The 26,080-nt window shown below is 54.1% G+C and overlaps 1 protein-coding gene across 5 annotated transcripts; it reads right to left on the bottom strand.

Moving 5' to 3' along the window:
• Positions 1–3,184: 3,184 nt before the first annotated feature.
• Cdc42bpg (CDC42 binding protein kinase gamma) lies at positions 3,185–23,878 on the bottom strand. 5 transcript variants are annotated; one of them, XM_050136631.1, is made up of 37 exons: positions 23,609–23,878; positions 21,215–21,306; positions 21,049–21,132; positions 20,602–20,697; positions 20,153–20,301; positions 19,707–19,800; positions 19,389–19,589; positions 19,039–19,287; positions 18,571–18,650; positions 17,430–17,527; positions 17,252–17,332; positions 16,951–17,057; positions 16,682–16,861; positions 16,357–16,449; positions 16,115–16,236; positions 15,955–16,030; positions 15,621–15,727; positions 15,430–15,544; positions 14,971–15,119; positions 14,807–14,895; positions 14,470–14,522; positions 14,282–14,380; positions 14,137–14,196; positions 13,782–13,887; positions 13,404–13,537; positions 13,183–13,322; positions 13,007–13,088; positions 12,129–12,345; positions 10,152–10,214; positions 9,434–10,033; positions 8,461–8,558; positions 8,303–8,387; positions 8,066–8,186; positions 7,869–7,974; positions 7,546–7,663; positions 7,343–7,428; positions 3,185–4,904 (listed from the first exon to the last, which is right to left on the bottom strand). In XM_050136631.1, the coding sequence occupies exons 1-37, from the start codon at positions 23,766–23,768 to the stop codon at positions 4,848–4,850; spliced, it is 4,647 nt and encodes a 1,548-aa protein (XP_049992588.1). In that variant the 5' UTR covers positions 23,769–23,878; the 3' UTR covers positions 3,185–4,847. The 5 variants fall into 5 exon arrangements, with proteins under 5 accessions (XP_049992588.1, XP_049992587.1, XP_049992586.1 ...); XM_050136630.1 differs by having other exon boundaries at positions 7,343–7,431; positions 14,282–14,377; XM_050136629.1 differs by having other exon boundaries at positions 3,186–4,904; positions 7,343–7,431.
• Between the last annotated feature and the right edge of the window lie 2,202 nt (positions 23,879–26,080).

The following is a 26,080-nucleotide window of genomic DNA, read 5'->3' as shown; positions in this document are numbered from 1 at the left end:
GTTTCGATCCCCAGCACATATCTGTGGGTTCAGATCAGCCTATAACTCTGGTTCGAGGGGATCCAATGTGCTCTGACCTCAGCAGACACCAAGCACACATGCATGTGGTACACAGACATACACACTGGCAAAACACTCACACATCTAAAATAAATACATCTTAAAAAATGTCTTGGGGGCTGGAGAGATGGCTCAGTGGTTAAGAGCATTGCCTGCTCTTCCAAAGGTCATGAGTTCAATTCGCGGCAACCACATGGTGGCTCACAACCATCTGTAACGAGGTCTGCTGTCCTCTTCTGGTCTGCAAACACACACAGATTGAATATTGTATACATAATAAATAAATATAAAAAAATGTCTTGGGGCTGTGGGGATGGCTCTGTAATTAAGACCATTTGCTGCATTCTCAGAGGACCAGGTTCAGTCCCCGGCATCCACAGGACCAATCAGAACCATTTCTAAACCCAGATCCAGGGGCTGGAGAGATGGCTCAGTGGTTAAGAGCATTGCCTGCTCTTCCAAAGGTCCTGAGTTCAATTCCCAGCAGTGACATGGTGGCTCACAACCATCTGTAATGAGGTCTGGTGCCCTCTTCTGGCCTGCAGGCATACACACAGACAGAATATTGTATACATAATAAATAAATATTTAAAATAAATAAAAAAACCCAGATCCAGGAGATCCAATGCCACCTCTGGCCTCCAAGAGCACTGAATGTATAAGATATCCATGCATACACACAGACAAAACATTCATACACATAAAATCAAAAACAATAAATCTTGGGGGCTAGAGAGATGGCTCAGCAGTTAAGAGCACTGGCTGTTCTTCCAGAGGACCCAGGTTCAATTCCCAGCACCCACATGACAGCCAACAACTATCTGTAACTCCACTTCTAGGATCTGATACCTTCACACCAATGCACATAAAATAAAGATAAGTAAATTATTTAAAAAAACAATAATTTTTTTTTGTAAAGAATTGGGGGAAATTGCCAGGCAATGGTGGCTCACACCTTTAATCCCAGTACTTGGGATGCAGAGGCAGGCGAATCTCTGTGAATTCAAAGCCAGCCTGGTTCACAGAGTTCCAGGCAGCCAGGACAAGCCTCAGGACCTGTGATCCCTGGAACTCGTGAAAGGTTGCAAAGGCCTGACTCCAGAGAGTTATCATCTGACTTCCATACCTGCAGTCACATACAAATTGATACACACAGCAAATGCAATTTTTAAAATGTAATTAAGAAAATATTTTAAAATGTAAAAACTTGGAAATGAGATTGCATTTCCAAGGATTTGGCCAGGACAGCAGCCATTTCTCCAATTTGATGAGGGGTGGTTTTTAAGTCTTTTTTTTTAAAAATATTTATTTATTTATTTATTATGTATACAATATTATGTCTGTGTGTATGTCTGCAGGCCAGAAGAGGGCACCAGACCCCATTACAGATGGTTGTGAGCCACCATGTGGTTGCTGGGAATTGAACTCAGGACCTTTGGAAGAGCAGGCAATGCTCTTAACCTCTGAGCCATCTCTTCCAGCCCCTGGTTTTTAAGTCTTAACTTGCTAGAGGTCTGGACTTCCCTTTGATCTGCCCCACATCTCCACTTGGACCCTCTGTTCCCCAGTGAACAGAAGAAACATTTCCCAGTCCGACAGCACCTGTCATTATCACGTCACCCAAGTCTTACTGGAACCTCTGTGAGGGGGTTTTGTTTTTGGAGACTTGATTTTGTGTGTGTTGCCTGCGTGTCTATGTGTGCACTACATGTGCACACCTGGTGCCCACAGAAATCAGATGAAGGCAACGGATCCCCTGGAACAGGAGTTATGGATGGTCAAGTCACCATTTGACTGTGAGGGACAGGATCTGGGTCTGACTCTCCAGCCCAAACTGCTCAAGCCCTGTAATTCTACCAAGCACCTGCAATCTCCTCCCAACCAGATGGTGGGACCCCACCTTCTCCACCCACTTCCCTCCAGCTCCAGCATTCAGACCTTACCCTCCTCTGCCCAGCCCATGGAAACCCTGGCTAAGAACAAGATACCTGTGAGGCCTTCCCACTTCCACAGAGGATTCCCTGTGAGAACACTGGGCTGCAGAGGCCTTGAGCAGGCCTTAGATCCACTCCTACAGTCTCCACAGATTCTGCCTTCAAGGTTGCCTTCTGCCAACTGCAAACCTGAACTGTTGGGGCCACTGATGCTGGGATGCCTCCCAGGAGGTGGGAGGGGGAAGGGTGGCTACACAGTAAAAAGAGAATTACCTCTAGGCCTCCATTCCAGCTCGGCAGACCACAGCTGTCAGGTAGCACCACTGTGTCTTTTTGGTTTTCAAGACAGAGTTTCTCTGTAGCTTTGGTGCCTGTCCCAGAACTAGCTCTTGTAGACCAGGCTGGGCTCGAACTCAAAGAGATCCGCCTGCCTCTGCCTCCCGAGTGCTGGGATTAAAGGCGTGCGCCACTACTGCTCAGTCCACTGTGTCTTCCTATGGACAGTCTGGAGCCCTAACCCCGTCTGCTAGGATCTTGGGGTGCTTGCTGGGAACTGAACTCAGAACCTCTAGAAGAACAGCCAGTGCTCTTAACTGCTGAGTCATCGCTCCAGCTCTAAAAGGTTTATTTTTATGTGTATGAGTGTTTTGCCTGAATGTATGTAAGTGCAGCATGTGCGTTTCTGGTTCCTGGAGGTCAGAAGAGGGTAACAGATCCCTAGAAACTGGAGTTATGGATGTTTGTGAGCCACCATTGAGGTACTTGGAATTGAACCCAGATCTCCTGGAAGGGCAGCCAGTGTTCTTAACCGATGAACCATTTCCTCAGCCCCACTCATCTGACGGGGCTTCGAGGCACAGGCCAGGGGTATGGGAAGACAGCTCAGTTGGTAAAATGCTTCTGTGCAAGCCTGAGAACCTGCCTCATTTCCAGAACACAGATGAGACAGCTGGGCATGGTGGCACATCTTACAATCCCACTACTTCAGGTTCCTGGGGCACTTTGGCAGACCAGCCACAACTCCAGGACAGGGAGAGATCCCACCTTGAAACCTAACATGGCTAGGTGTTTTTTTTTTTTTTTAACTTTATTTAACTTTATTTCATGCTCATTGGTATAATGATGTCAGATTCTCTTGAACTGGAGCTACAGACAGCTCTGAGCTGCCATGTGGGTGCTGGGAATTGAACCCGGGTCCACTGGAGGAGCAGTCAGTGCTCTTAACCACTGAGCCATCTCACCAGCCCCCATGGCTAGGTGTTTTGCACACATGTTTAATCCCAACACTTGGGAGTCAGAGGCAGGTGTATCTCAGTCTTTTTAAGGTGACCCTGTTCTACATAGTAAGTTCCAGGGTAGCCACCAAAGATACATAGTTAAGACCCTGTCTCAAAAATAAAAACATGCAGCCAGGCGCTGGTGGCACAGGTCTTCAATCCCAGTATTTAGGAGGCAGGAGCAGGTGGTCTTCAATCCCAGTATTTGTGAGGTAGGAGCAGGTGGATCTCTGTGAGTTCAAGGCCAGCTTGGTCTTTAGAGCCAAGGCTACACAAAGAAACCCTGTCTTGAAAAACAAACAAAAAATATAAACAACCAAACAACAACAAAAACCGACACACCACCCAAGCTTCACAGCTCCTGAAGAACCGTCCACGTTGTCCCAGTCTTCTTGAGAGCATGCACACACACACAGGGCAGCTTTTAATTGTTCGTGGTCCCCGTCTCCTCCTACCTCCCACTCCCATGTTTACACAGCAAGACAGACCCAGATGGGGAGGCAGCGCTTACAAAGTTGGGTTTATTGGTTTCTTGCTGCATCTCAGAGCATCAGGGTCCATCCCTCCCGGGAATGTGCCATTTAAGGAGATAAATACTTATTTTATTCCCCACACTGTAGCAGGGTGAGGTTTAATAAAAATAGCAATATAATAACAATAATAATGACTGTAATCAATAATAAAATGCCCCCATGTTCCCCTAATACACTTGGTTGAAGCTTCCAAAACAGGACCCTCCTTGCTGGGAGGGACCTAAGTGTGCCTGGAGATATTCAGTGGCCCCCGAAAGGTGTCCATCTCCCACCAAGAAGCCCTTATAAATACCCTCCCATCCCCTCCCTGCCTAGGAACCATTCTTCCCTGGACAGATTAGCTGGCAATACTCCTGCTCTCAGACCTAAGCCCCTCCCCAGAGAAAAGTTTCTGGGTCTGGTTTTCCCCTTGCTCGCTTGCCCTCCTAGCACCTCCTGTCTCTCCACCATCCTCCTCTTCATCACCATTTTGTCCTCCTCCTCCCTCCTTAGCTGAGTATGGCTCTCCTGATGGCATCCCTTCCTTTTCTGCTTCCTTTCCTCACCTGTCTCTCACCTCTTTCACCTGCACCATCCCTTCTTCTTTTCTATCCTTTCCCTCTTATCAGGGCTGTATTCCCAGCGCGACCCTGAGCAGAGACCTTGGCATGCTCCATCCTGGTCTCAGCTGGGGCCAGGCTACGTAGACAAGACACCAAGGACCTGTCCCTCCCCACTCTTCATTCTGACTCCTACCAGCTTCCCAGGGCTTGGCCCTTTGAAGCACAGCTTTGGCACAATCATCCCCGGGCAACAGAACCATGGCACTCCAAGAGGCCAATGTAGGCCTGTGTTGGAAGCCCAGAAAAAGGGCAGGATGAGGGCAAGGAGTCAGACCCTATTCCTGGGGACCCAGGCACCTCTTACTCTTAGCCCTCTACCCAGGCTCTCCCTGAGTTTGAATTTCAACATGTCCCGGGACCAGCCGGAGTATGGCATCTCACAAGCTCTTTGCTTCCTCACTCCTTCTGTCTTGGGACTGGGGTGGGCACTGCCAGAGGGCATCAGGGGGTGCTCTCTGACTTGGGGTCTGGAGGGAGACTTCGGGGCCGCTCTGAGACCTGGAGGGAATAACAGGAAGTCAGACAGGAAGAGAAACAGGGGACTCTTTGCTCATGGTGCCAGTGCCTCCCAGAGGTCTCGAAGGACCCTACACTTGGTGTGGTGTTCATCCACTCCACTCCACACTCACTCAGAAACATGCTTTACTCCAGGCAGAACAGGAAAATACCCAGCCACTAGGGCTCCCACAGCTGAACGAGTAAGTACAGCATGGGAGAAAAATCACAGCGCAAACTCTCCTATAATCCTATATTCAGAAGGGGGAGGCAGAAGAATCATGAGTTCAGTGCTAGCCTGAGCTACATGAGACCCTTTTTAAAAGGGGAGAGAAGGCAGGCAAGGAAAAAGAAAGGAAGGGAGGGATGAAGGGAAGGAAAGAAGGAAGAAAAGAAAGCAGGCAGGCAGTCTGCCTGGCCACAGCATAGGAGTCAAATGGGTAGAGGGGATGCTGGTGGCAGTGACACCTGACCATGTGGCCAAGAACGGTGAGGGTGACAGTGGTGGGCAGCCTGGGCACTGAAGGCAGGAAAAGCATTAAAAGGAGCGGGACAGCAGCCATTAAAAACTGAATGCATGAAGAAATGCAGGTTGGGGTTAAGAGGCTTTGTATGACTGGAGCCTGGGGGACAGGGGCAGTTAGGAGGTGGGGGGGGGCAGTGGGGCCTGGGGGGACAGGGGCAGTTAGGAGGTGTGGGTGGGGGGCCAGTGGGGCCTGGGGGGGCAGGGGCAGTTAGGAGGTGTGGGTGAGGGGCCAGTGGGGCCTCCCCAGGTCCTCTCAGCCTTTTCTGACCCCACACAAAACATTTCTTCCCCATCTTTTGGCTGGGTCTCTGTTAAGAATGTAGCTCAGGTTAGGCGTAGCAGTTAGGAGTGCCTTTAATCCCAGCACTCAGGAGGCAGAAACAGGAGGATCTTTTTTTTTTAAAAAAAAAAATTTATTACGTATATAATGTTCTGTCTGTGTGTATGCCTGCAGGCCAGAAGAGGGCACCAGACCTCATTACAGATGGTTGTGAGCCACCATGTGGTTGCTGGGAATTGAACTCAGGACCTTTGGAAGAGCAGGCAATGCTCTTAACCACTGAGCCATCTCTCCAGCCCAATTTATTTATTATGTATATAATGTTCTGTCTGTGTGTATGCCTGCAGGCCAGAAGAGGGCACCAGTCATTACAGATGGTTGTGAGCCACCATGTGGTTGCCGGGAATTGAACTCAGGACCTTTGGAAGAGCAGGCAATGCTCTTAACCACTGAGCCATCTCTCCAGCCCCCAGGAGGATCTTTTTTAATTCAAAGCCAGCCTGGTCTACATAGCCAGTTCTAAATAGAGAGGACAGCCAGAACTAAATAGAGACCCTGACTCAAACTGGCCCCCCAAAACAATATAGTCCAATGGCAAAGTGCTTGCTTAGCAGATATGTACAAGAGCAGATATGTACAGGAGCAGGTATGTACAAGAGCAGGTATGTACAAGAACATATATGTACAAGATCCTATTTTGACCTCTAGCACTGACAAAAAATTAAAAATATATATATATATATATATATATATATATATATATATATATTTATTTATTTATTTATCCATCCCCAGGGCTTTAGAAATGGCTCAGTAGGTAGGAATGGTCGAGCAGATAAAAATGACTGCCGCGCAACCTGATGACCAAAGTTTGCACTCCAGAACCGAGGTAAAAAGCCAGATAGAGGGCTGGAGAGATGGCTCAGTGGTTAAGAGCATTGCCTGCTTTTCCAAAGGTCCTGAGTTCAATTCCCGGCAACCACATGGTGGCTCACAACCATCCATAATGACATCTGGTGCCCTCTTCTGGCCTGCAGAAATACAGACAGAATATTGTATACATAATAAATAAATATTTAAAAAAAAAAAAAAAGCCAGATAGAGGCATACACCTGTAATCCCAGCCCGCCCACAGTGAGATGGGAAACAGACAGGTTATCAGCTGGAAGCTTTGCACCAACCAGCCTGGAGCACACAGGGCAGAAACAGGCAGAAGACAGACCCAGCTCTTGGAAGCTGTCCTGACTCCATGTGTGGTGTGGCATGTATACATCTGCACTCTCTCACACACACGTTACACACACCGTCTCAAGAGCTGCTGCTATGGGGCCCTCCTCCCATGCATCTGCCACTATCTATGCAGACACCATCACCTCACACAGGGGCCACAGTGACATCTTCATTTTGCAGATGGGACAAGCTCAGAGGGATTTGCCCTGATTGGGAGCACACAGCTAGGGCTTGGAGAGCCAGAGTTGCAGATGGGTCCATGAGTCTCCAGGGGCTGAGGTAAGAATTCTGCAGGCCTTATATGCTCAGGTGGGTCTCTGCTTTCCTGTCCCAATGCAGAGCTTGGCCAAAGTGTCTGGTCTGAATTTTGAGTGGGGGGTGGGAAAGTTCTACCCACTGTCTCACCTGTATCAGGGATGCTGTAGGACTCAGGGACCCCTGGGGGCAGGACACTGATTCGCTGGACAGAGATGTCCAAGGTTTCCTCTTCACTACTGGAAGGGGTAAGGGGATGGGAGGATAAAAGCCTGGGTTAGATTTAAGGGCTCTGAAGGAGTGATAACCTGGAGGAGGCATGCAAGCACTGGACGCTGTAGGGATGCCCTTACTGGGGTCTGCCTCTCCAGCGAGGCCATCACCACCCATGGATGCTGGGCGTCGCAATGCCTCTGAGAAGCTGTGCGGCCGCTGCGGTCCAGAGCTGCGAGGACCTCTGCTCTTTTGTTCCTGGAAGAGAACAGTGTCAGGTGAGAGTGCTGATGGGCTGGAACCAGGAAGCACAGGCCATGGGAACTCAGCTTCTGGCACGGATGCATTGAGGTCCGGGTATCAGAGGGATGAGTCACCTGCCTCAGCAGCCAAGCAATCAACAGAAGCCTGTGATTGGCTCAACCACTGCGGGAAGGTTTGTGATTGGCTCTGGAGGACTCACCCTGGCGCTAGGCCTCCCGTCTGTGGGGCCCACGTGTACCAGGTGGTTGAAGTTGGTGGGTGGTGAGATGAACTTGGAGCGCACAAAAGGGTCCTTCAGCATCTCCCTGAAGGCAGAGGGGGTGTAAGGAGCAGGGCAGCAAGTCTCGCCCCGCCCCTATGGGAAGAAAGCTCCGCCCAGCACCCACACATGCGCACCTGCGCTGCTGCTGCCGCAGCTCATCAGACACTCGGAAGAAGAAGCGACGCTTGCTCTTGGTGCGGAACAGCTGGCGCCGGCTGTTGTCAGTGAGGTCGGGAATGTCAAACTCGTCCTTCTCTGTGGAAAATCAGGGAGCTGGGGAGCGGTTCACACGTCCCAGCCAGGTGGTGCACGAGCTCACACTTGTGCACAGGTGAACGCACCAAGATGTAAACAAGCACACACTTCCTCACCTGCCAACGGGTTCCTGAGGTAGGTCAGGCGGACCTTCTCGGTACCATAAAGGAACAAGGAGCCTTCTGGATTCAGGGGTCTTACCTGAGGCAGAAAGCATTGAGGTCAGGCCACGGTATGCACCCCCATGCCACCCGTGTTGAGGGGACACCTTCACCTTCTTGAGCGGCACAGTCTGCACCCATTCCGCTCTCCTCACATCGAACACATCAACGGAGTTTTCACTGAACACTGTTAAGTAGGGCGCTGTGTAACCTGCAGGTGAGAAACAGCCTGCGTGTACTGTGCAACCACAGGCAAGCCAGGCACCTCTCAGAGCCTGTCCCCTCCGTCCCACAGGGAGGCCGGCCTCACCCAGCCCTACAGATGAGATATAGCCAGCACTCACTACATGCCCACACAGCTCAAGGCGCTTGGCATGTCTGTCCTTTAAGTCTCCAGCAGCTCCAAGCAGGAGCAGGTACTACAATCACCCAGGTCTGGGACACTACAGATGAGGTCATTGAAATCTCAGAGCAAAGCAATGGTCAAGGTCGTACAGCCTGTGAGGAAGGCAGGCCACGGCCAGTGGCAGTCTGGGGCACTCAAGCCAAGGCCTCACACAACAGCCTTTGCTCATAAAGGACAGTCCCCCTCTCTCGCCTCCACCCATCACATCAGCGCCGAGTGACCACACCAGGCACGCTCCGCTCCAGTCATCTGTTCATTCTTCTCACCAAGCACAGCCCCCAGGGCGTGCCTGCCCAGGCTGGCGCTGGGTGAAGGAGCCAACCCTAGCCTGTTCTACAGGCCGCAGTGCACAGAAGCAGTCACGAAGGAAGACAAGACCCAGAACAGAGGTCTGAACCCAGCCGAGAGGTGGCATGAGAAGAGAAGCCAGGGAGCAGTAATGGGAGAGGGGAGGAAAGCAAAGGCATCCTGACGATGGCAGCAATCACAGCGTCACTTATGGAATGGCAGAACGGCTCCAGGCCCGGGCTGTTGAAGTTGGCCAGGTAGAAAATGAAGCCAGGAAGAATAAAGGCAAAAGCTAAAAAGAGGGAGGTCCCTAGGCAAGCCGCTCAGGACAGAAGGGGTGGCAGGACCTCCAGTGCCTGGCCCCGCCCTGCTGGGTTCTCTACCAGCCTTACCCCAGCCAGTAGGTGCTGCTGGCCACAGGAGCTCGTGACTTCGTGACTTGCGGCCAGCGCCATCCACGTAGACACCAGCGGTGGCAAAGAGCAGCAGGAGTTCGCTGAGGCTGAGCTCCACGGCACCCAGCGCCTCACCCAGGCCCCCGCGAGATGCGGGCAGCTCCTCGGGCACCAGGCCAGTCCCCAGCGCTAAAGGTGCAGCCTCATTGAGCAGTGGGTAAAGAGCGAAGGTGCCAGCGGCACCCACACAGAGCCGATCACCCAGCAACCCCAGGCTCTGCACTGGGGCTGGCACTTGTAGCTCTCGAATTCGGCGCTGCCAGGGCCCCGGGCCTGGGCCGAGCTGGTAACACAGCACTTGGCGTTTGACTGCCACACAGAGCACTGGGGTCCGGGCCTGCAGGATGCGCCCAGCTGCCAAAGCCTGGCAACCTCGGGATTCAGGGATTTTGGCACCTGCCACCTCCGCGTTCTCCAGTTCAGCCAGGGCGAAGAGGCGCACACTGGGCCCACGGCCACAGAGCACGGCCAGCAGGCCAGCAGCAGAGCTCACGGTCAACCGCTGCACCTTGCGACAGTCCCCCACCTGGAAGATGTCTGTGGGGTTGGGGGGAGAGAAGAGCACGGGGTGAGAAGCAGCAGGTGCCCATGGTCAGGGGTACCCCAGGGCTGGCCCTGCCCAGGCCCACACCCACCCTAGTCCTGCCAGTGGTACCATTGCTATGAAGATGAATCACAAACAGCCCCTCCTCAGTGCCCAGGGCAAGTCGTTCTTTGTCTGAAGAGAGGAAAAGAGGTCAGAGGTCAGAGTTTGTCCAGTGACACCTTGAGGCAATAGAGCTGGGGACCCCGCACACCGTCCACCCACCCCCATCCTTGTTCCCTTCTTGCTCACAGTCACACTGGCTGTAATGAGGAAGGGCCTTGGTAACAGGTCAGGGTGAGACCCTCTACCATGACTGTGGGATCTGGGTAAACCTCACTCTCCCCTTTATAAAGAGTCAGGACAGCACCTTTCTTACAGAGCTGCTGTGAGGAGAAATGACAGAGGGGAAGGCAAGTGCCAGCAAGCACCCAGCTCTACCAACACCCCCATCTCTGGTTACTGACTGGCCCAGGGAACCCACAGTCTCTGCTACAGCTCCAGATGGGAGAACCTGCAAGCTGGTGCTGGCTCAGGGTCTCAGCCGCAGGAGGAAGCCAGGGACCTCTACTTCCTGCCTCTTTCCCAATCATCAGTTATGGAGGGAGGACCCTTATTGAGGCCCACGCTCCAAACTCAGTGAACCCTATAACAAGCACCCACCCTCTCCCTTGTTCACCCAGCTGCCAGGAAGAAAGTCGAGACAAGGAGCTTCATTTGTGTTTCTGTGGAGCCGGTGTCTTACTTCACAAGCCAGGCCTACAACTCCCTAGGTCACTGGCCCAAGTCGGCATGAATTGGGGGCAATCTTCCTACTTGGTTGCTGGTTTGATTTTATTGAAATAAAGCCTTACATAGTTTAGGCTACACTCAACCCACTACGTAAATGAGGCTGGCTCTGAACTTCTCATCCTCCTGCTACCCGCTTCACTCCCAAGTGCTGCACTGACAGGTGTGTGCGGCACTACTACTGACCTGGCCTGTTTTGTGTATGTGTACATGTGTGTAGACATATGTATGTATGCATGTATGTGCATATACAAATATACAAATATACATATAGAATTTGTAAAGAACTACTTTATTTCATGTGTGTGTGTGTTTGGCCTGCATGCATGTCTGTGCATCATTTGTGGGCCTGGTGCCAGTGGAGAGCAGAAGGTGGTGCTGGATGCTCGGGAACTGGAGTTATGAACGGCTGTGAACTCCCAAATGGGTGCTGGGAATTGAACCCAGGTCCTCTGGAGGAGCAGCCAGTGCTTTTAACCACTGGGATAGCTCTCCAACCCAGCTTTTTTGTTCTTGTTGTTATTTTTTTTTTAATAAGCTACTTATTAGCTAAGGATGACCCTGAGCTCCTGATCCTTCCACTTTGATCTTACGTGTGCTGGGATTATATACACACACCAAGCCATGCCTGGTGTGTTTTTTTTTTTTTTCTAAGACAGAGTTTCTCTGTGGCTTTGGAGCCTGTCCTGGAACTAGCTTTGTAGACCAGGCTGGTCTCAAACTCACAGAGATCCGCCTGCCACTGCCTGGGATTAAAGGCGTGCGCCACCATCACCCGGCCCATGCCTGGTGTTTTTGATTTTTTAAGATCTCCATATGTAGCTCAGCTCAAGCTAACTTTGAACTCTGGAGCCTTCTGCCTCAGCCTCCCCGGTCGTCTCTGTTTCTCCCTAAAACTTCTGTTCCTTCCACTTATTTGAGATTCTCTTAGAAAAAGGAGAACCAGCTGGGCATGGTGGTCCTCACCTTTAATCTTAAACTCCAGCACCTGGAGGCAAAGGCAAGCAAATCTCTGTGAGTTCAAGGCCAGCTAGGGCTGTGTAGGGAGACCCTGTCTCAAGAAAACAGTATCAACAAAAGAGAGAACCAGAACCTAGAGAAATGAAGCGGTGAGAAGCCAGGCTGTGTGGCCCATGACCCATGGCTCACCACACAGAAACACGAGGGCCGAAAGGCTCTGCATCTGGGACGGGCCTAGGCTAGAGCCTCCCTACTAGCCTGAACTTTCCCGAAGTGACAGTCCTTCATTGCAAGATTTACCAATGACAGCAGCGCAGAGCGTATGAGGCAGCAGTGGCAATCCGTTGTCATAGGCCTCCTTGAGGGTGTACACTGGCCGGGGCCTTGGGCGTGCATCCAGTAGCAGCCGCTGCAGCTCACCCAGCACCTGAAGCCAGCGCTCCCTCTCGCCCTCATTATCTGCCAGCAGCAGCACAGTACACATGGTTGGTGGCACTGTTAGCTGGGAGGCTGTCACCTGCAGACAGGGAGTCAGGCTGGAGGGCTATGACCAAGACCCATCCATCTATCCTTCCCTCCTTCCCCTACTGATGTTTGTTAGCATGCTAGCTGGTTGTAGTGCTCGGCAGGGAGTAAGCCAGACAGAGTACCAGACAAGTGCACTGATAATTTCAGAACCCAGTGACAGGCACATTAACGGGAAAGATAAGCACTGTGGGGATGCAGAGCAGAATCCTAAAGCAGGCTAAGAGATGAAGGATAACTGCCCAGGGTGTTAGAGAACCTGGCTCCAGGGGACTGGGCACAGGTGCTGGCAATTCTGTGCAGAGGAAGGAGACCAAGGAGGAGTTGTACATGAATGCAACTGGAAAGAACAGGTATGACTAGGGCAGGTCGGGACCCAGGGGTGAGGACTGAGAAAGTCTGCAGGCTCAGATGTGCAGTAGCTCAAAGGATTGATTGAGAGTCTCCTGACGGTACCAGACAGCCATTCAAGGGCCTTAAACCAAGCCGGACGTAGCCTGATTGCTGTGTGGCAAGCTCATGGTGGCTACAGAAAAACGGTATGTGGAGTGAGGTGGCTGGCAGAGGGACAGTGTTGAGATGCAGCAGTGACCAAGACAGGGCCAGCACGGGAAAGAGGTGGAGGCTGGGCCTATCCTGTCCTGAGCACTCACCCTAAAGATGCGCGGCAGGTCCTTGGATTGGGCATGAATGACATCTGAGGCCAAGACAGGGGTAGCTGAGAACTGGGGATCCCTGGGAAGAACAAAGAATACAGGTAAGATTGTAGTGTCCCTGAATGAGTCCCTCACCACCTGTGACATGTCCCGTGTTCCTGCCTAGCACCGACCTCAGATCTAAGGCCTGCAGGAGGACCCCACTGGCCAGGCTTCCCCGAGGGTCAGGGACATCAAACAGCAGCAGGCGGGAGTCACTAAGAGCAGCGTACACGCGCTGCCAGCCCCGGCGAACACCTGACGGCCGCGGCACCTAGTGGGGAGACAGGCATGGAGGGCTGCACAGGTCCTTGGCTCCCATGCCTATCCTCCTCAGCCCTCAGCCATAGCTCACCGAAAGGAAGCCCTCATAGGCAGTGCCTGTGCCTGTTTCGGGGTGCACTCCCAGGGCTGTGCGGAGGAGTTCAGGGGGCACAGGGCAGGGTGGGGCCTGTGGAGCACAGGCTGAGTGACAGAAGTAGCCACAGGCTGTGGAGAAATGGAGAGTTGTGGCAGGATGAAGCAGGTCAGGCAGCCCAGAACAAGGCCCTGAGCCTTCTAGACAGTTCCCTCAGGGACAATGACACCTGAATTGTCACCCATTGCCATCAGGTGAGAAAGGAGTAGGGGTCAGGTGACTGAGAGGTGTGGGTGCTGCTGGGTTGAGGAACAGTCTGGGGGTGTCACTGGGGGCTGTGGTATAAAGGAGATCCTGAAGAAGAAGGGTTCTTACAGTCACAGCTGAGGCCCTGGCGGCCCAGGCCCAGCATCAGCGAGGTACAGCGGAGACACTTGGTAGGGGATGGGAAACTCCGGGGACGCAGCATGTGTGAGCCGGGCTGTGAAGGGGTACATGCTGTCACCATCCCCGCCAGGGCCTCTGAGCACCCATGCTCCATCCCAAAAGGTAGACAGCTAAGAGGCTGAGCCAGGTGGCCATGCCAACTCTGAGCACCTATGCTCCTTGTCAGAAAACCAGCACAATCACCCTAGACATGGCCTGCAGGGGCAGTGAGGGTGAGGGTATCCCAGAAGGATTTGGGGGAAGGGCTGAATGCCCCACCCTCTCCTGCTCCCTGGCCACTGACCTTAGCAGGGGGACCTTCTGCAGGGGTCGTGGTGGCAGCAGGCACTCTGGGGAACACAGTCTGAAGGAAGTGAGTTGGGTAAGTGAGCAACTGAGAAGGGAATGGGCCAGAGCCCACCCCACCGGGATCTCCTGTCTGTTCTCACCCCCATGCGCAGACTGCGGCGGCCCTCTGGCCTCAGCTCTGCTTCTGCTCCAGACCTTGGGGCCTCCCCTGAATTGCCGGGGTCCTTGGCAGAATCCTTCTGAGGATGAACAAGGATGGAAGGATGTCAGGGCCACCATGCTCCTCACCAGGACTCCTCACTCATGTGCCCCTCTACATGGTTCTTACCTCCGTGTTCCAGAAGGACAGGAGAGGGATGAGAGAGGTGGAGGGCTTGGCATCTGTAGACAAGCGTACAAATAACTGAGGTTGTTGTCCTAGGCTTAGGAACCAGGGGTGGGGGTGGACCTCAGTTTCCATCTCAGGGAGATATATAAATGTCCACAGGTGGGGCTTGGGGGAGTCTGACGCACACAGTGCTCATTACGTACTGAGTGACAGATACTGGTGTCGACAGCGATGTGTGGGAAGAACAGATTTCCCTCATATGGGCACCACTGTCATGGGAGCTCCCTGGCATTCATGAGACTGGTGGGGACAGAGTAGGCAGGCAATGGGCACTCACCCCCTGGCCCACGAGCTCGAAGTTCTTCCCGTAGCTCAGCCACCTCTTGCTGCAGGGCCTGGCTTTGCTTCTCAGCCTCCTGTAGGCGGCTGGGAGAGGAGGGCAATGCTCACCATAGGCCCCTGCATGGAGCCCGCTCCTCTAGGATCTGCCCATGACCTCACCGTTCTGCCTGCAGCTGGGCTTCCTGCACCTGTGTCAGCCGCTCCTGCAGACCCTGCTTGGCCCGGATCTCAGCTTCCAGTGCTGACTGAAGCTCCAGCCGGGCTGAGGCCTCCATCTTCTGCAGTCTCCGTGCCTTCCACTGGTGGTCCTGACAGTAGCCAAGGACATCTCCGTATGATGTTCTCTGCGACTAGCAGCTTGAGACTCCCTCTAGAGCATACGGCTGTCCAGGCCACTTGGCCAGACCCAAAGACCCCACCCACTCTTCCCGTCCTCAACCGTCAGCATAAACCTTGAACTTGGGGGCTGACAAGGTGGCTCAGTAGGCAAAAGGGTGCTTCCAAGACTGACAACTTAAGTTCAATCCCTGGGGTAGGAAGAGAGAACCAACCCCACAATCTGTCTTATGACCTCTACACATACACACATATGCCACGGCTCTTGTGCATCGGGCTCACCAGAGGCCGGGTAGGGAGTGTTTGGGTGCCCACATTTCGCAAGGACTCCAGCTCCTCAGCCATCTTAGTAGCCAGGGCCTGTAGGTAGCCTCTTGAGACTTTCTCATCATTCACCCTGAATGGGAACGGACTGTATGTCACGGTCTGGGTCCGCAGCCATGCCCAGTCCCACCCAGCCCCACAGCACCCACCAGCTAAGGATGTCAGCGATCTGGGCCTCCCAATTGCTCTCAGTCTCCCGCCGTTCACCCTCCAACCGCTGTTTGCTCTGCAGCTCCAGCTCCAGCTCTTCTGCCAGCTGAGGCCGCAGAGGGAAGTGGGCTCAGTCCCCAGGGGCCCTTGCCAGCCCGGCTGTAGACCAACTGCCCAGCCCCTGCCAGTCTCCCCACACATCACCCTCCAGTCTAAGCCACATTTCCCTACATGCTTCCTATGAGCCACAATGTGCCCAGCAGCTGGGATCCTGGAGCTCTTCCCTGATCCTGCTGGCACCCAGCCTGCCCCTGGCCTGTCCACCCTGCTCACCCGTGCCTGCTCCCGGCTCAGCCGCTGGTTTTCTTCCTGCAGTTGGCACAGAGCCTCCTCTTTCCCAACACTGATCCTGGGGAGAAGGCCAAGGAGATGGAGCTGACGCCCAGCCCAGTACTACCCTGTCCTCTCCTGGCTGCCCCTGCCATGTGCTCACCCCTGGCTGCAGGCATGCTCCAGCTGCGCCCTGAGAGCAGCCACCTCCTTCCTGAGTTGGGCCTCTTGAGACTGACGCTCAGCTGATCCCATGCCATTGGTCTCAGGGGCTGCATGGATGGTCTTGACAATGTGGAGAGGGGACAAGGTAGGGGTTTAAGAAGCCATGGTCCACCCCTGGGACTCCAAGAAGAGTCAGGCTAAGAGAGAGTCTCTCTTGCCAAGGGGGAGAAACCTCCATACCTTGGCCTGGGAAGAATCCTTGTCATGGCTTTGTTTATGTTGTCCCTGGAGCCTTGTCACCTCCTGAGTCAGGGTGGCCACCTGGCCTTCCAGCTGTGATGGAGTAACAGCAAGGTAATGCTAACCCTGTCCCTTTAATTCCCTCTGTGTCATTTTGACAAAGACTTACAGTCTCATCCAGCAATGGACACAAGTGCCCCAGGGACCCATCTCACCACTAGGCCCTGCTCAGCATACATCAGCCACACAGGGGTGCAAAGGGACATGGGGTTCCCAATATTTTAAACCCAAATCCTTACTCTCCCTTCCCACTATGGTTACAAACCTCTCTCCGGACCGCCCAGGCTTCCTCCAGCTGAGAGTTCAGGGCCTGGATCTGGCTGGTTGTGGCTGCCTCTTTCTCCTGGGCCTCCCACAGCCTCTGTAGGAATTCTTCCTGCCGGTCCTGGGCCTGGCACAGTTCTGCAGCCTGCACCTGTAATGCTGCCTGGACTTCAGTCAGCTCCTGAGGACCAGGGCAAGAAGGACAAGGTCAAGCCAGGGCACTAGAGGCGTGAAGCCCTGAGTCATACCCCCACCTCCCCTAGTGCTCACCTGCTGGAGGCGGTCCTTCTCCCGCTGTAGTTGGGTATCAGTGCCTGGGCTCCCAGCAGGGAGGCCATCAGTCTGTGAGAAGGAGGCCTTGCTGTCCCTCAGTGTCTCTGTGAGGAACAGTCATTGAGACTTGCACACAGGGCCACCCCCACCTCAGTCAGGCATTCCATGCACAGGATCTCACAGAAGTTTCCCCACAGCCAGCGGGAAGGTCTACTTCCCCCATCACACAGCATACACAGAACAGGAGGCAGCGCTGGGACCCAGAAAGCCCAGGCTGTTATAAGAACAGGAAAGATACCTGCCAGTCTCTCCTGGTGAATCTGTACTTCCTTCTGCAGCTGCACCAGCTCCTGGGGCTGTAAGGAGCCATTCAGCGCCTCTGGCAGGAGAGGGCCACAGGGTGAGTAGCCAGGCCTGCAGCAGGCTACCCCTCACCTTGGCCTGACAGTCTCAGCCTTGCCCAGATGCCTCTCTACCTTGACACTTCCGGCTGAGCTCCACCTTCTCCTGCTCCACATGGTGGAGCTTCCACTCCGGGGCAGCCACTAGCTCAGCACGCTTTTCCTCACTGGGGCTGAGAGGAAACAGGGATGGTTAGCAGAAGCCCAGCCTCATGGACCAAGAAACAACACATCACTCCAGACCCAGGCCTGGGCTCTGTGCTGGGGAGAGAAGCACTAGATCACACCCTGCCTTTGGGAGACCTGAACAAGGTAGGTGACCTTGGGTAAGGGACAACACCTGAGCCAGTTTTCTCACCACAGGGAAATGGAAAACCACAAGGCCGGAGCCAGGTAGTAGTGACACCTTTAATCCCAGCAGTCAGGAAGCAGAGGCAGACATAACTCTGAGTTTGAGGCCATCCTGGTCTACAGAGTGAGTTCTAGAACAGCCCGGACTACACAGAAAAATCCTGTCTCAAAAAAAGGGGCTCTTCAGGGGCCAGCGAGCTGTCTCAGCTGGTAAGGGTGCCTGTTGCCAAGCCTGACCACCTGATTCCATCCTTGGGAACCGCAAGGTGGAAGGAGAGACCTGACTTCTGAAAGTCTGCCCTCTACAGCTGCATTGCAGTGCATCGTGTCCACACACGTGCATCATGTCCACACACGTGCATCATGTCCACACGCGTGCATCATGTCCACACGCGTGCATCATGCCCACACACGTGCATCATGTCCACACAGAGCAACATGTCCACACACATGCATCATGTCTACAGGCATACACGAATATCAATCAAACAAACAAATATTAACAAGGGCTCTCAAAAGCAACTACTAGTGAGTCCTTGGTCCACACCCAGTACCAGTGGCCTGGGGAACACTGCTGAGGGCATTCCTTCTACCTGTGCCCCTCTTGGCTCTCAGGCCAACATAAGATATGAGAGTGGATACTGCTCCCACCCATTTTACAGAGGCTGATGAGGCTGGACAGTAGGGCCTTTCAGTGAATCTAGTCCATTTTAACAGCCTGTCCCAGGGGCATAGCCCTGACTTTGACTGACCCCGAGACTAAGCAGTGCCTGTCGCTTGCTGAAGCCAGTTTGTCCCTTCCCTCAGGGCTCTGATAAGCTACAGGCGCTCCCAGCCTCCCAGCAGGTGTGAGGACCAGACTCACCTGCCTGAGGTATAGGTGAAGCCTACAAAGGGCAGGTGGTGGCCTGAGAAGGCCCCATGGGAGGGTGGTGGCAGTGTCTCCTACAGGAGAGGGAAGGAGAGTCAGAGTCACAGACAAGTGAGAACCAGAAGAGCCTCCCAAACTGGGCATTTACTCGGGTGTGTACCTGGGGATTAACATGGCCTGCTCCCCCTCCCGGGCCCCCAAAAAAGGGGCCACAATCCCTATCAGGTTTTGCAAAACAAGGTCTCCTAGAGCCTGCAAGTTTTCTTCCAAACAGCTAGGGCAAAGAGCTTTCAATTGGGACCATCCACCACGCAGACGAGCCAGCTAAAGTGAGCTACAACTCTCAAGAGCCCCAGGGGTTCAAAGGCCTCACCCCAGCCCTTCCACTGTTGCAGGGAGCATATGGAATAGGTTCTCAAAGGTCAGGTCAAGCCAAAGCTCTGATGGAGACATGGCACTCACTGGATGGTTGAGGGTATCATCATCGACATCAAAGTTAGAAGTGTCCACAGGCCCACGAAGCTCAGGGATGTAGGGAGCTGTGCTGGTTGCAAGCCTCTCCCAATCCACACCTTCAAAGAAAGGGTGGTTCCGGAAGTCATCCAGTCCACCACGACCAAGCCGCTCCTCCTGGCGGCACAGCAGCTGTCGGATCAGGTCCTGGGCACTGGCAGGCACATCAGGCACATCAGAGGGGAACTGGAGGTGGTCCTGCAGGTCACAGAAGAGGGCAGGTCAGGCTGGAAGTCCACCTTGGTCTAACGTTACCTACAATCATACAGTGTGGAGGTACCAGGGCCAGGCAGTCTAACCTCGTGGTTCATGATCTTGCCGTAGGTCTCTACCAGAGATTCAGCATAAAATGGTGTTTCCCCAAAGAGCAGCTCATAGGCGCAGACTCCCAGTGACCACCAGTCACACTGTGGGCCATAGTGGCCCTTGCCCTCCTCCATGGCCTGTAGGATCTCAGGAGAGATGTAGTCTGGGGTCCCCACTGCCACTGATGAGTCTACCTGTGGCAAGGGTATTGGTGCCATGAGGCCACGGGACTGGGCCAGGCGCCCCACTCTCCATGTACCCCCATTGGAACCCAAGGCCCTGCACTTGGCCTGCTGTCCTCAGCTCCTTACCATGCCGTTGTTGTTGAGACGCAGGCAGGAGCCAAAGTCTGCCAAGCGTATGTGGCCATTCATGTCGAGCAGGACGTTGTCAGGCTTGACATCCCTGGGAGGTGGGAGGGTGAAGGGCTTAATGTGTGTGCATATGTTTAGACATGTGCTAAGGTGCACACCTGCCTATATGTATGCTCACACCTGTGTGTGCACGTGTGCGTGTGGGAGTTCCTAAAGGCAGGTGTCAAGGAAGAAAAGGGCAGCCAGACTGAAGGAAAAGGTCCATGGTGCTGATTCTAGGGGGCTGTAAAGTGTACTGTAGGGAATGCCGGAGTTAGATGTCCCCACTCCTCTGCCACCGTGAACTGGGAGGGACTTGCTCAACTGTAAGATAGGAACGCTGGCAAGCCCTACCGACAGCTTTTGGGAGGAAGATTGGGAGGTGATAGAGGTTGGGGTCCCACCTGTGGACATAGCCCAGCTGGTGCAGTGAGTGGATGGCCAGCACCATCTCAGCCAGATAGAACTGGGCCAGCTCAGGTGGGAGGCGGTCCTCAAAGCGGCTCAGCAGTGTGAGGAGGTCCCCGCCAGCGTAGTAGTCCATCACCAGGTACTGGAGGGTAGTGGGTAGAGCCAAGAGTTAGACTCAGAATGGGGACACCTGTCGACCTCATGGTATGTCTTGGGGGTTCTGGGAAGACAAGGCTGAGCAATGTCTCTAGCTCTGGCTGTCCTGAAATTCACTGTGTAAACCAGGCTGGCCTTGAACTCACAGAGATCGGCCTGCCTCTTCCTCCCAAGTGCTGGGATTAAAGTACTTCTCAAGGCGGCCAGTGGCCATTTTGCTAAGGAAGGAGGCTCTAGGCACGGGAACGGTGAGACAGGCAGGTCTCCACTTCTCAGGGATCCTCACCAGGTACTCCTCATCTTGGAAGGCATAGTGCAGAGCGGTCACCCAGCGGCTGTCTCCCTTCACCAGAACATCTCGCTCCTCCCGGAAACAGGCCGTCTGAAGCAGGTTTGGAAAGCAGCGGTAGAATGGGATCAGCTCCCGGGAACTCACCCTTCTCCAGCCCAGGGAATGGTCTCAAAAGCCCAGAGGCTCTGATCAAAGGAACAGCTCTGCTCAACCCAGGCTGGGCTGGCTCTGGATGAATCCGAGCCCTGGCTTTCTGGTGGTGGGCCTCAATGTTTCCATTAAAAGATGAGAACTCATCCCATTTCATCTTAAGTAAAGTTTACTGTGATGGGTAGGAGACAGGTGACTATTCAGAGTGGCATCCTGTGCCCCGTCCCTTCTTCTGGCAGCACAAACACCTTCCCCTACCCATTTGCAGGGTGCACCTGACCCCAAACTGACCTCAGCCCTCTTCAGCATCTCCCACTTATGCAGCATCTTCATGGCGAAAATCTGGCCACTATCCCTCTGTCTAACCACAGCAACCTGAGGTACCAAGCACAGACTGGGTTAGACCATTCCAAGTGCAAGGCCCCACCTTCCTACCCACCCCAGGACATTCACTTACCTCCCCAAAGGCCCCTCTGCCAATCACCTTCAAGATCTCAAAGTCATCTCTCTGTAGGCGCAGCTCTTTCACTCTTTTTACAAAGGGGCTGGCTGAGGGGACAGAGTGGACTCAGAGCCTCCTCCTTGGGATCTCCCATGAGACTAGGACAGGAATTACTTTCCCAGAGACAGCCCGGCCAAGAGGCAGACCACAGCCAGGGTTCTTTGGTCATGATCAACAAGCATGGCACGGGTCCTGCCTCAGAGGATCGCCTCCCTCCAGGCTCTAGGTGACCCCTATCTGAGGCACAGAGGGACTTTGTGGTCCTCCCTAGCCAAGGTCTTGATCCTGGCTGGCCCTAGAGACAATGAGAATACTGCTCCTGTCCCTAGTTCACAGCCTTTGGTCCCTCAAGGCCGGCCCAGAGCCTATCTGGGAAACTGGATAGGTGGCATTCTTTGTCCCCAGAAAGGCTTCTCTGCCATTCAGGAGCTGTGAGCCTGGGTCTGGGGGACTCTGTAGGCTCAGAGCAATCTGGTTGGATGGAGGAAAGGGCTGGGGCAGCCTCTGAGGACAGGGAGGACAGTCTTTTCATTGCTCCAGAAAGACAGGCTTTGTGTTCCCCAAGTGGGGCCCCTGGGTCAGGAACAGAGGCCAGTGTGCTCAGGTACTCACAAGACGCGAAAACAGGGCCAAAACCTTCACCTGGTGCCCAGTGCCAGCACCTGAGGGCGTGAGCACACAGGATTCCTTCCAGACTTGACAACTCTGCCACTTGGAGCCCTGCCTCCCTCTCTGGATGGGGCTTTTGCACAGCCAGGAACCTCCTACTGCATCACAGTCCCCCCCTCCCCCGACACTCCACAAGGGCCATGTCCAGCCACTCCCAGGCTCTCCCCAGAACTGGAGTGGCCTTAGGCCAGGGGGGAGGGTGCTAAGTCTTGGGAACTGAGAAAGACAGGGGTGATCAGTGAGGACTGGAGGTCAGCTATGGTCCAGTGTTTGCCTCAGTTTCCCCCTGCCAGGAGGTAAACTCCCTGGCAGCTGGGCGGGCCTGTGGGTGGGACAGAGAGCTGCTCCACAGGTTTATCAGGCAGAACCTCCACAGCGGAGGCGGTTTGGAAACCTCACTACAGAAATTGTCTCTTCCCAGGTTTGCGCACAGAACTGGAGGAGCAGCTACCAGCCTTGTAGGGCTGTCAGAGGTGACCACCAGCCACACAGGCCAAACCTAGTGCCCAGAACCAAGCCTATCCAACCCTCTGGACAAGATGCCTGGTACCTTTTGTCTTGCCAGAGGGGGTGGGGGCTCTGGGCAGGAGCAGGGACAAGTTGGGGCAGGAGAGGCATGAGTCACGCCTGGCCTTGGAGTTACCTCGGGAGATGTCAACAGACGTCCCCTATGTTGGGGTCCCAGGCAGAGGTGCCAGAGGCAGGCAGGGAGAAACACACATACACACACACAGAGGGGTACGGGTGTCATGGTGGGGTGATGCCAACTCAAACACATACATAACACACAAAAGTCACAGAGAAACAGGGGAAGAGTGCAGAAATGGCAAGTCTGGATGGTAGACCCTAACCATACCAGGTCCAGCCTTGTGCCTGCCCACAGCTCAGGAGTGCTAGGAACGCTAATCACCTACTAGGCAAACACCCCACCCTCCAGGTTTAATTCCTATGCCTTCCCCCTCAAAGCCTGACCAGGTGTGACCAGGGAACCCCTGTAATGGCACCAGTATCCACATTAGGTTTAGGGTCACCCTAGTCATCCATTCCCAAGGATTCAGATGAGTCAAACAGAAAAGGGTGCAGATCCACTTCCAATGAGGAAGGCCCCGAATCCCACAAAGGTTGGTCCTCAGTCTGGGACTGGGGGGAGGAGACTTGTCTGTAAGGTGAAGTATGAGGATTTGTGAGTGTGTGGCAGAGCCAGACAGGTGAGAGGGGTCCCAGAGCAAAGTGCCAATCTCTCAAAGAACGAAGGAGATTGAGAAAGTCTGTGTTTATGTGACACAAAACGGGCGTCCACCTGAATGTGTGTTCTGGGTGGGGCATGAAGTGTGACGTGTGACCAAGGAATCCTGTAGGTGACCGTTGTGGAGGATATGTATTAGCAACATATGTCTGGGGTCTGCAGCTGGGAATGAGTGTGTGTGTGTGTGTGTGTGTGTGTGTGTGTGTGTGTGTAGTGTACATTGTGTACCTGTCCCTTTGGGAGTTTGAGGTAAGGTGCAGGTGAGTGAGCAGGCTAAGGAGTCCGACGGCACGCGTTACAGACGGTGCAAGGAGTTAGTGTGTCTTCAGGAGGAAGTTTCTGGAGGGTGCCATCCCTGGGGAAGAGTCTGGGGAGGTGGAGCTCCAGCTGGCAACCCCCAGCCTCCCTTCCCAGGTGCTCCCCAGACCACTCACCCCAGCTCAGAAACTGCGCCACGTTGCGCTCCCGCCGCAGGGAGGCGCTGCTGAGCTCGTGGTGCAGCCCCAGCAGCAGATCCAGGAGGCCGTCGAGACCCGGGCTGCCACCGGCCTCGTCCCGTACCAGCCGCTCCAGCGCACGCAACCGCTGCTCCATAGCTGCGGCTGGAGCCCCGCAACCCGGGCTAGAGCCAAGCCGCCTGCATGCCCCGGCGGTCCGTCCGTCCGGCGGTCCGTCCGTGGTTCCGCGGCTCGCTCTGCGCGGCTTCCCCCCACCCTCCCGCCCTCCCCGCTGTCACCTTCCTCCGTCGCCACCCGCTTTCCCTCACCTGGCCGCCCGCCCCGCCCTCCAAGCCCGCCCCGACGGACGGGCAGGTGCGCGCCGGCCAATGGGAGCCGCGACTGAAGGTGAAGGTGGGAAGGTGGAGGCGCGCGGGGGCGGGGCCGACACTCAGCCAGGAAGTGGGAGGGCGGGTCACGAAAAGTAACTCCTGGGCGGAGTTGGAGGGGGTCCGTTGGGGTCGCAAAAGTCCCATCTGATCCCAGTGCCGCCCCAATCCCAGACCCATCTACACCCTCATGGGGTCCTAAACTAGACGGGGCATTCCCAGGGCACCGCAACATCCCCCGCGCCCCGGCCAGCGGCCAGTTTCTTAGCCGGGCCAGAGGGGCTAGGGACTGCTGTGGCCCTGGAGCCGGATGGGAGTTGTAGTCCGCTCTCGCCCGGGTTTGCAAACCGCGCTAAGGCAACACACCCACCTCCCTGCTAGAACTTTCTGATCTTAAATCGTTAAAGCAGAAACGTGTAGTTGAGGTTGGGATGGGCACAGTCATTTAGCCTTGGAAGAAAGAAGGCTGAGAGTGAGGGTCTCTTTGAAACTAGACCCTCGTGTGGACCTAGGTGGTACGGCTTTTTAAGGCTTTGGCGGGAACAAGGCCAGCGGCCTGACCTGGAATGTGGAGGGCGCGAGAAGATGGAGATGGGCTGAAGGAAGCAAACAGGGAGGAGGTGCTAGCTGTGTCTAGCGAGGGTTCTGATTTCTGGCCAGCTGTGTCCAGCTGTGCTGGCCTCGACCCTACGAGACCGTGGTTCTCTCCAGAACTAGATACCAAACAAAAGGGTGCATGACAGGATAGGGTTCCCAGTGTTGAGGGAGGAAGCCTTCTGAATGTTTGAGGGGCAAATTTAATGGGACACCCCACTCTTATCAAACAGGGGTTTAGAAACACTGCAGGTCTCTTATTTGATCTCTACAGGGCCCCTTCTCCGTGGGGTCCATAGTTCGAAATGGGGAAAACATGGGCATGTATTTCTCCCGATCAGTCAGGCTGGGAAGGAGACTCAGGGTTCAAACTCAAATCTGGGCAGCCTCGGCACTGCTGCCAAGGGAGGGGGAAGGGCAGGCAAGAGTTTGGATTTATGTTGTTTGTGTTTGTTTTTTTATAGGGTCCCAGCTAACCCAAGCCGGTCTGGAACACACTGCGTCGCCAAGAGTTTCTGAGATTGCTGGGTCTCACCTGAGGGATTCTGGTCCTTCCTTGGCGCCGGGCAGCGGTGGAGCCCACAGAAGGTATGAAGCCACAAGGCGGCGCCAGAGACCAGGAGAGGCGCGGATGTCTGGTGTAAGCGAGTTCTCGTCGGAGAAGTAGGAGGCTGGGACCCCTGCTGGAATGCTGATTCCCTAGCTACAGGGGTCAGTCAAGGACTCAGGTCTTGGCACACTCTCTGACGCACTTCCACAAGGCCTTTAACCTCTCTGAAAGCTGAATTATAAGAAAAGCCCATCCCTGAACAAACAGCCTTAAACGTCACACCAGAGAGAAGGGGAAACTGAGTCCAAAACTTAGTGCTGCACTGGTACAAAGCTGGGACTCCTATTTGTATTGGATACTTCGACTGGACATGGTGGCTCAGCGCTCCAGAGACAGAGGCAGGCAGATCTCTGAGTTCGAGACCAGCCTGGTCTACATAGGGAGTTCTAGGATAGCCAGGGCTATATAGAAAGACCGGGTGGTAGAAGTGCACACCTTTAATCCCAGCACTCAGGAGACAGAGGCGAGTGGATCTCTGTGAGTTCGGGACCAGCCTGGTCTACAGAGTAAGTAGCAAGTTCCAGGACAGCCAGAGATGTCACATACACAGAGAAACCCTGTCTCAAAAAACAACAACAAAAAATAGAAGAGCCTGTCTCAATAATAATAAATAAATAAATAAATAAATAAATAAGCACTCCAGACCTTTCAGGCACTCAGTTCTTTTGGGGTCTGTATTGATGTCTTTCTTGTTTGATTGTTTTAAAACTCAGTTGCATGTTTCCTGGGTTGGCCTTCAATTCTCCGCACTATAAAGCAAAGGTTGACTTTGAACTCATTCTTCTGCCTCCACCTTCTCCTATGCACCTGTTTCGTAAAGTTTCAGGGAAACAAATCCATCCTAGGGAAGCCCTCAGCCCCCCTGTATTGTTTGTT

The sequence above is a fragment of the Alexandromys fortis genome, unplaced genomic scaffold, assembly GCF_014885135.2.
Source record: "Alexandromys fortis isolate MF-2015 unplaced genomic scaffold, M_Fortis_MF-2015_v1.1 scaffold_3, whole genome shotgun sequence".
Lineage (NCBI taxonomy): Eukaryota > Metazoa > Chordata > Mammalia > Rodentia > Cricetidae > Alexandromys > Alexandromys fortis.
The sequence above is the reverse complement of the archived record's forward strand: the minus strand, read 5'-3'. Positions and strand labels throughout refer to the sequence as shown.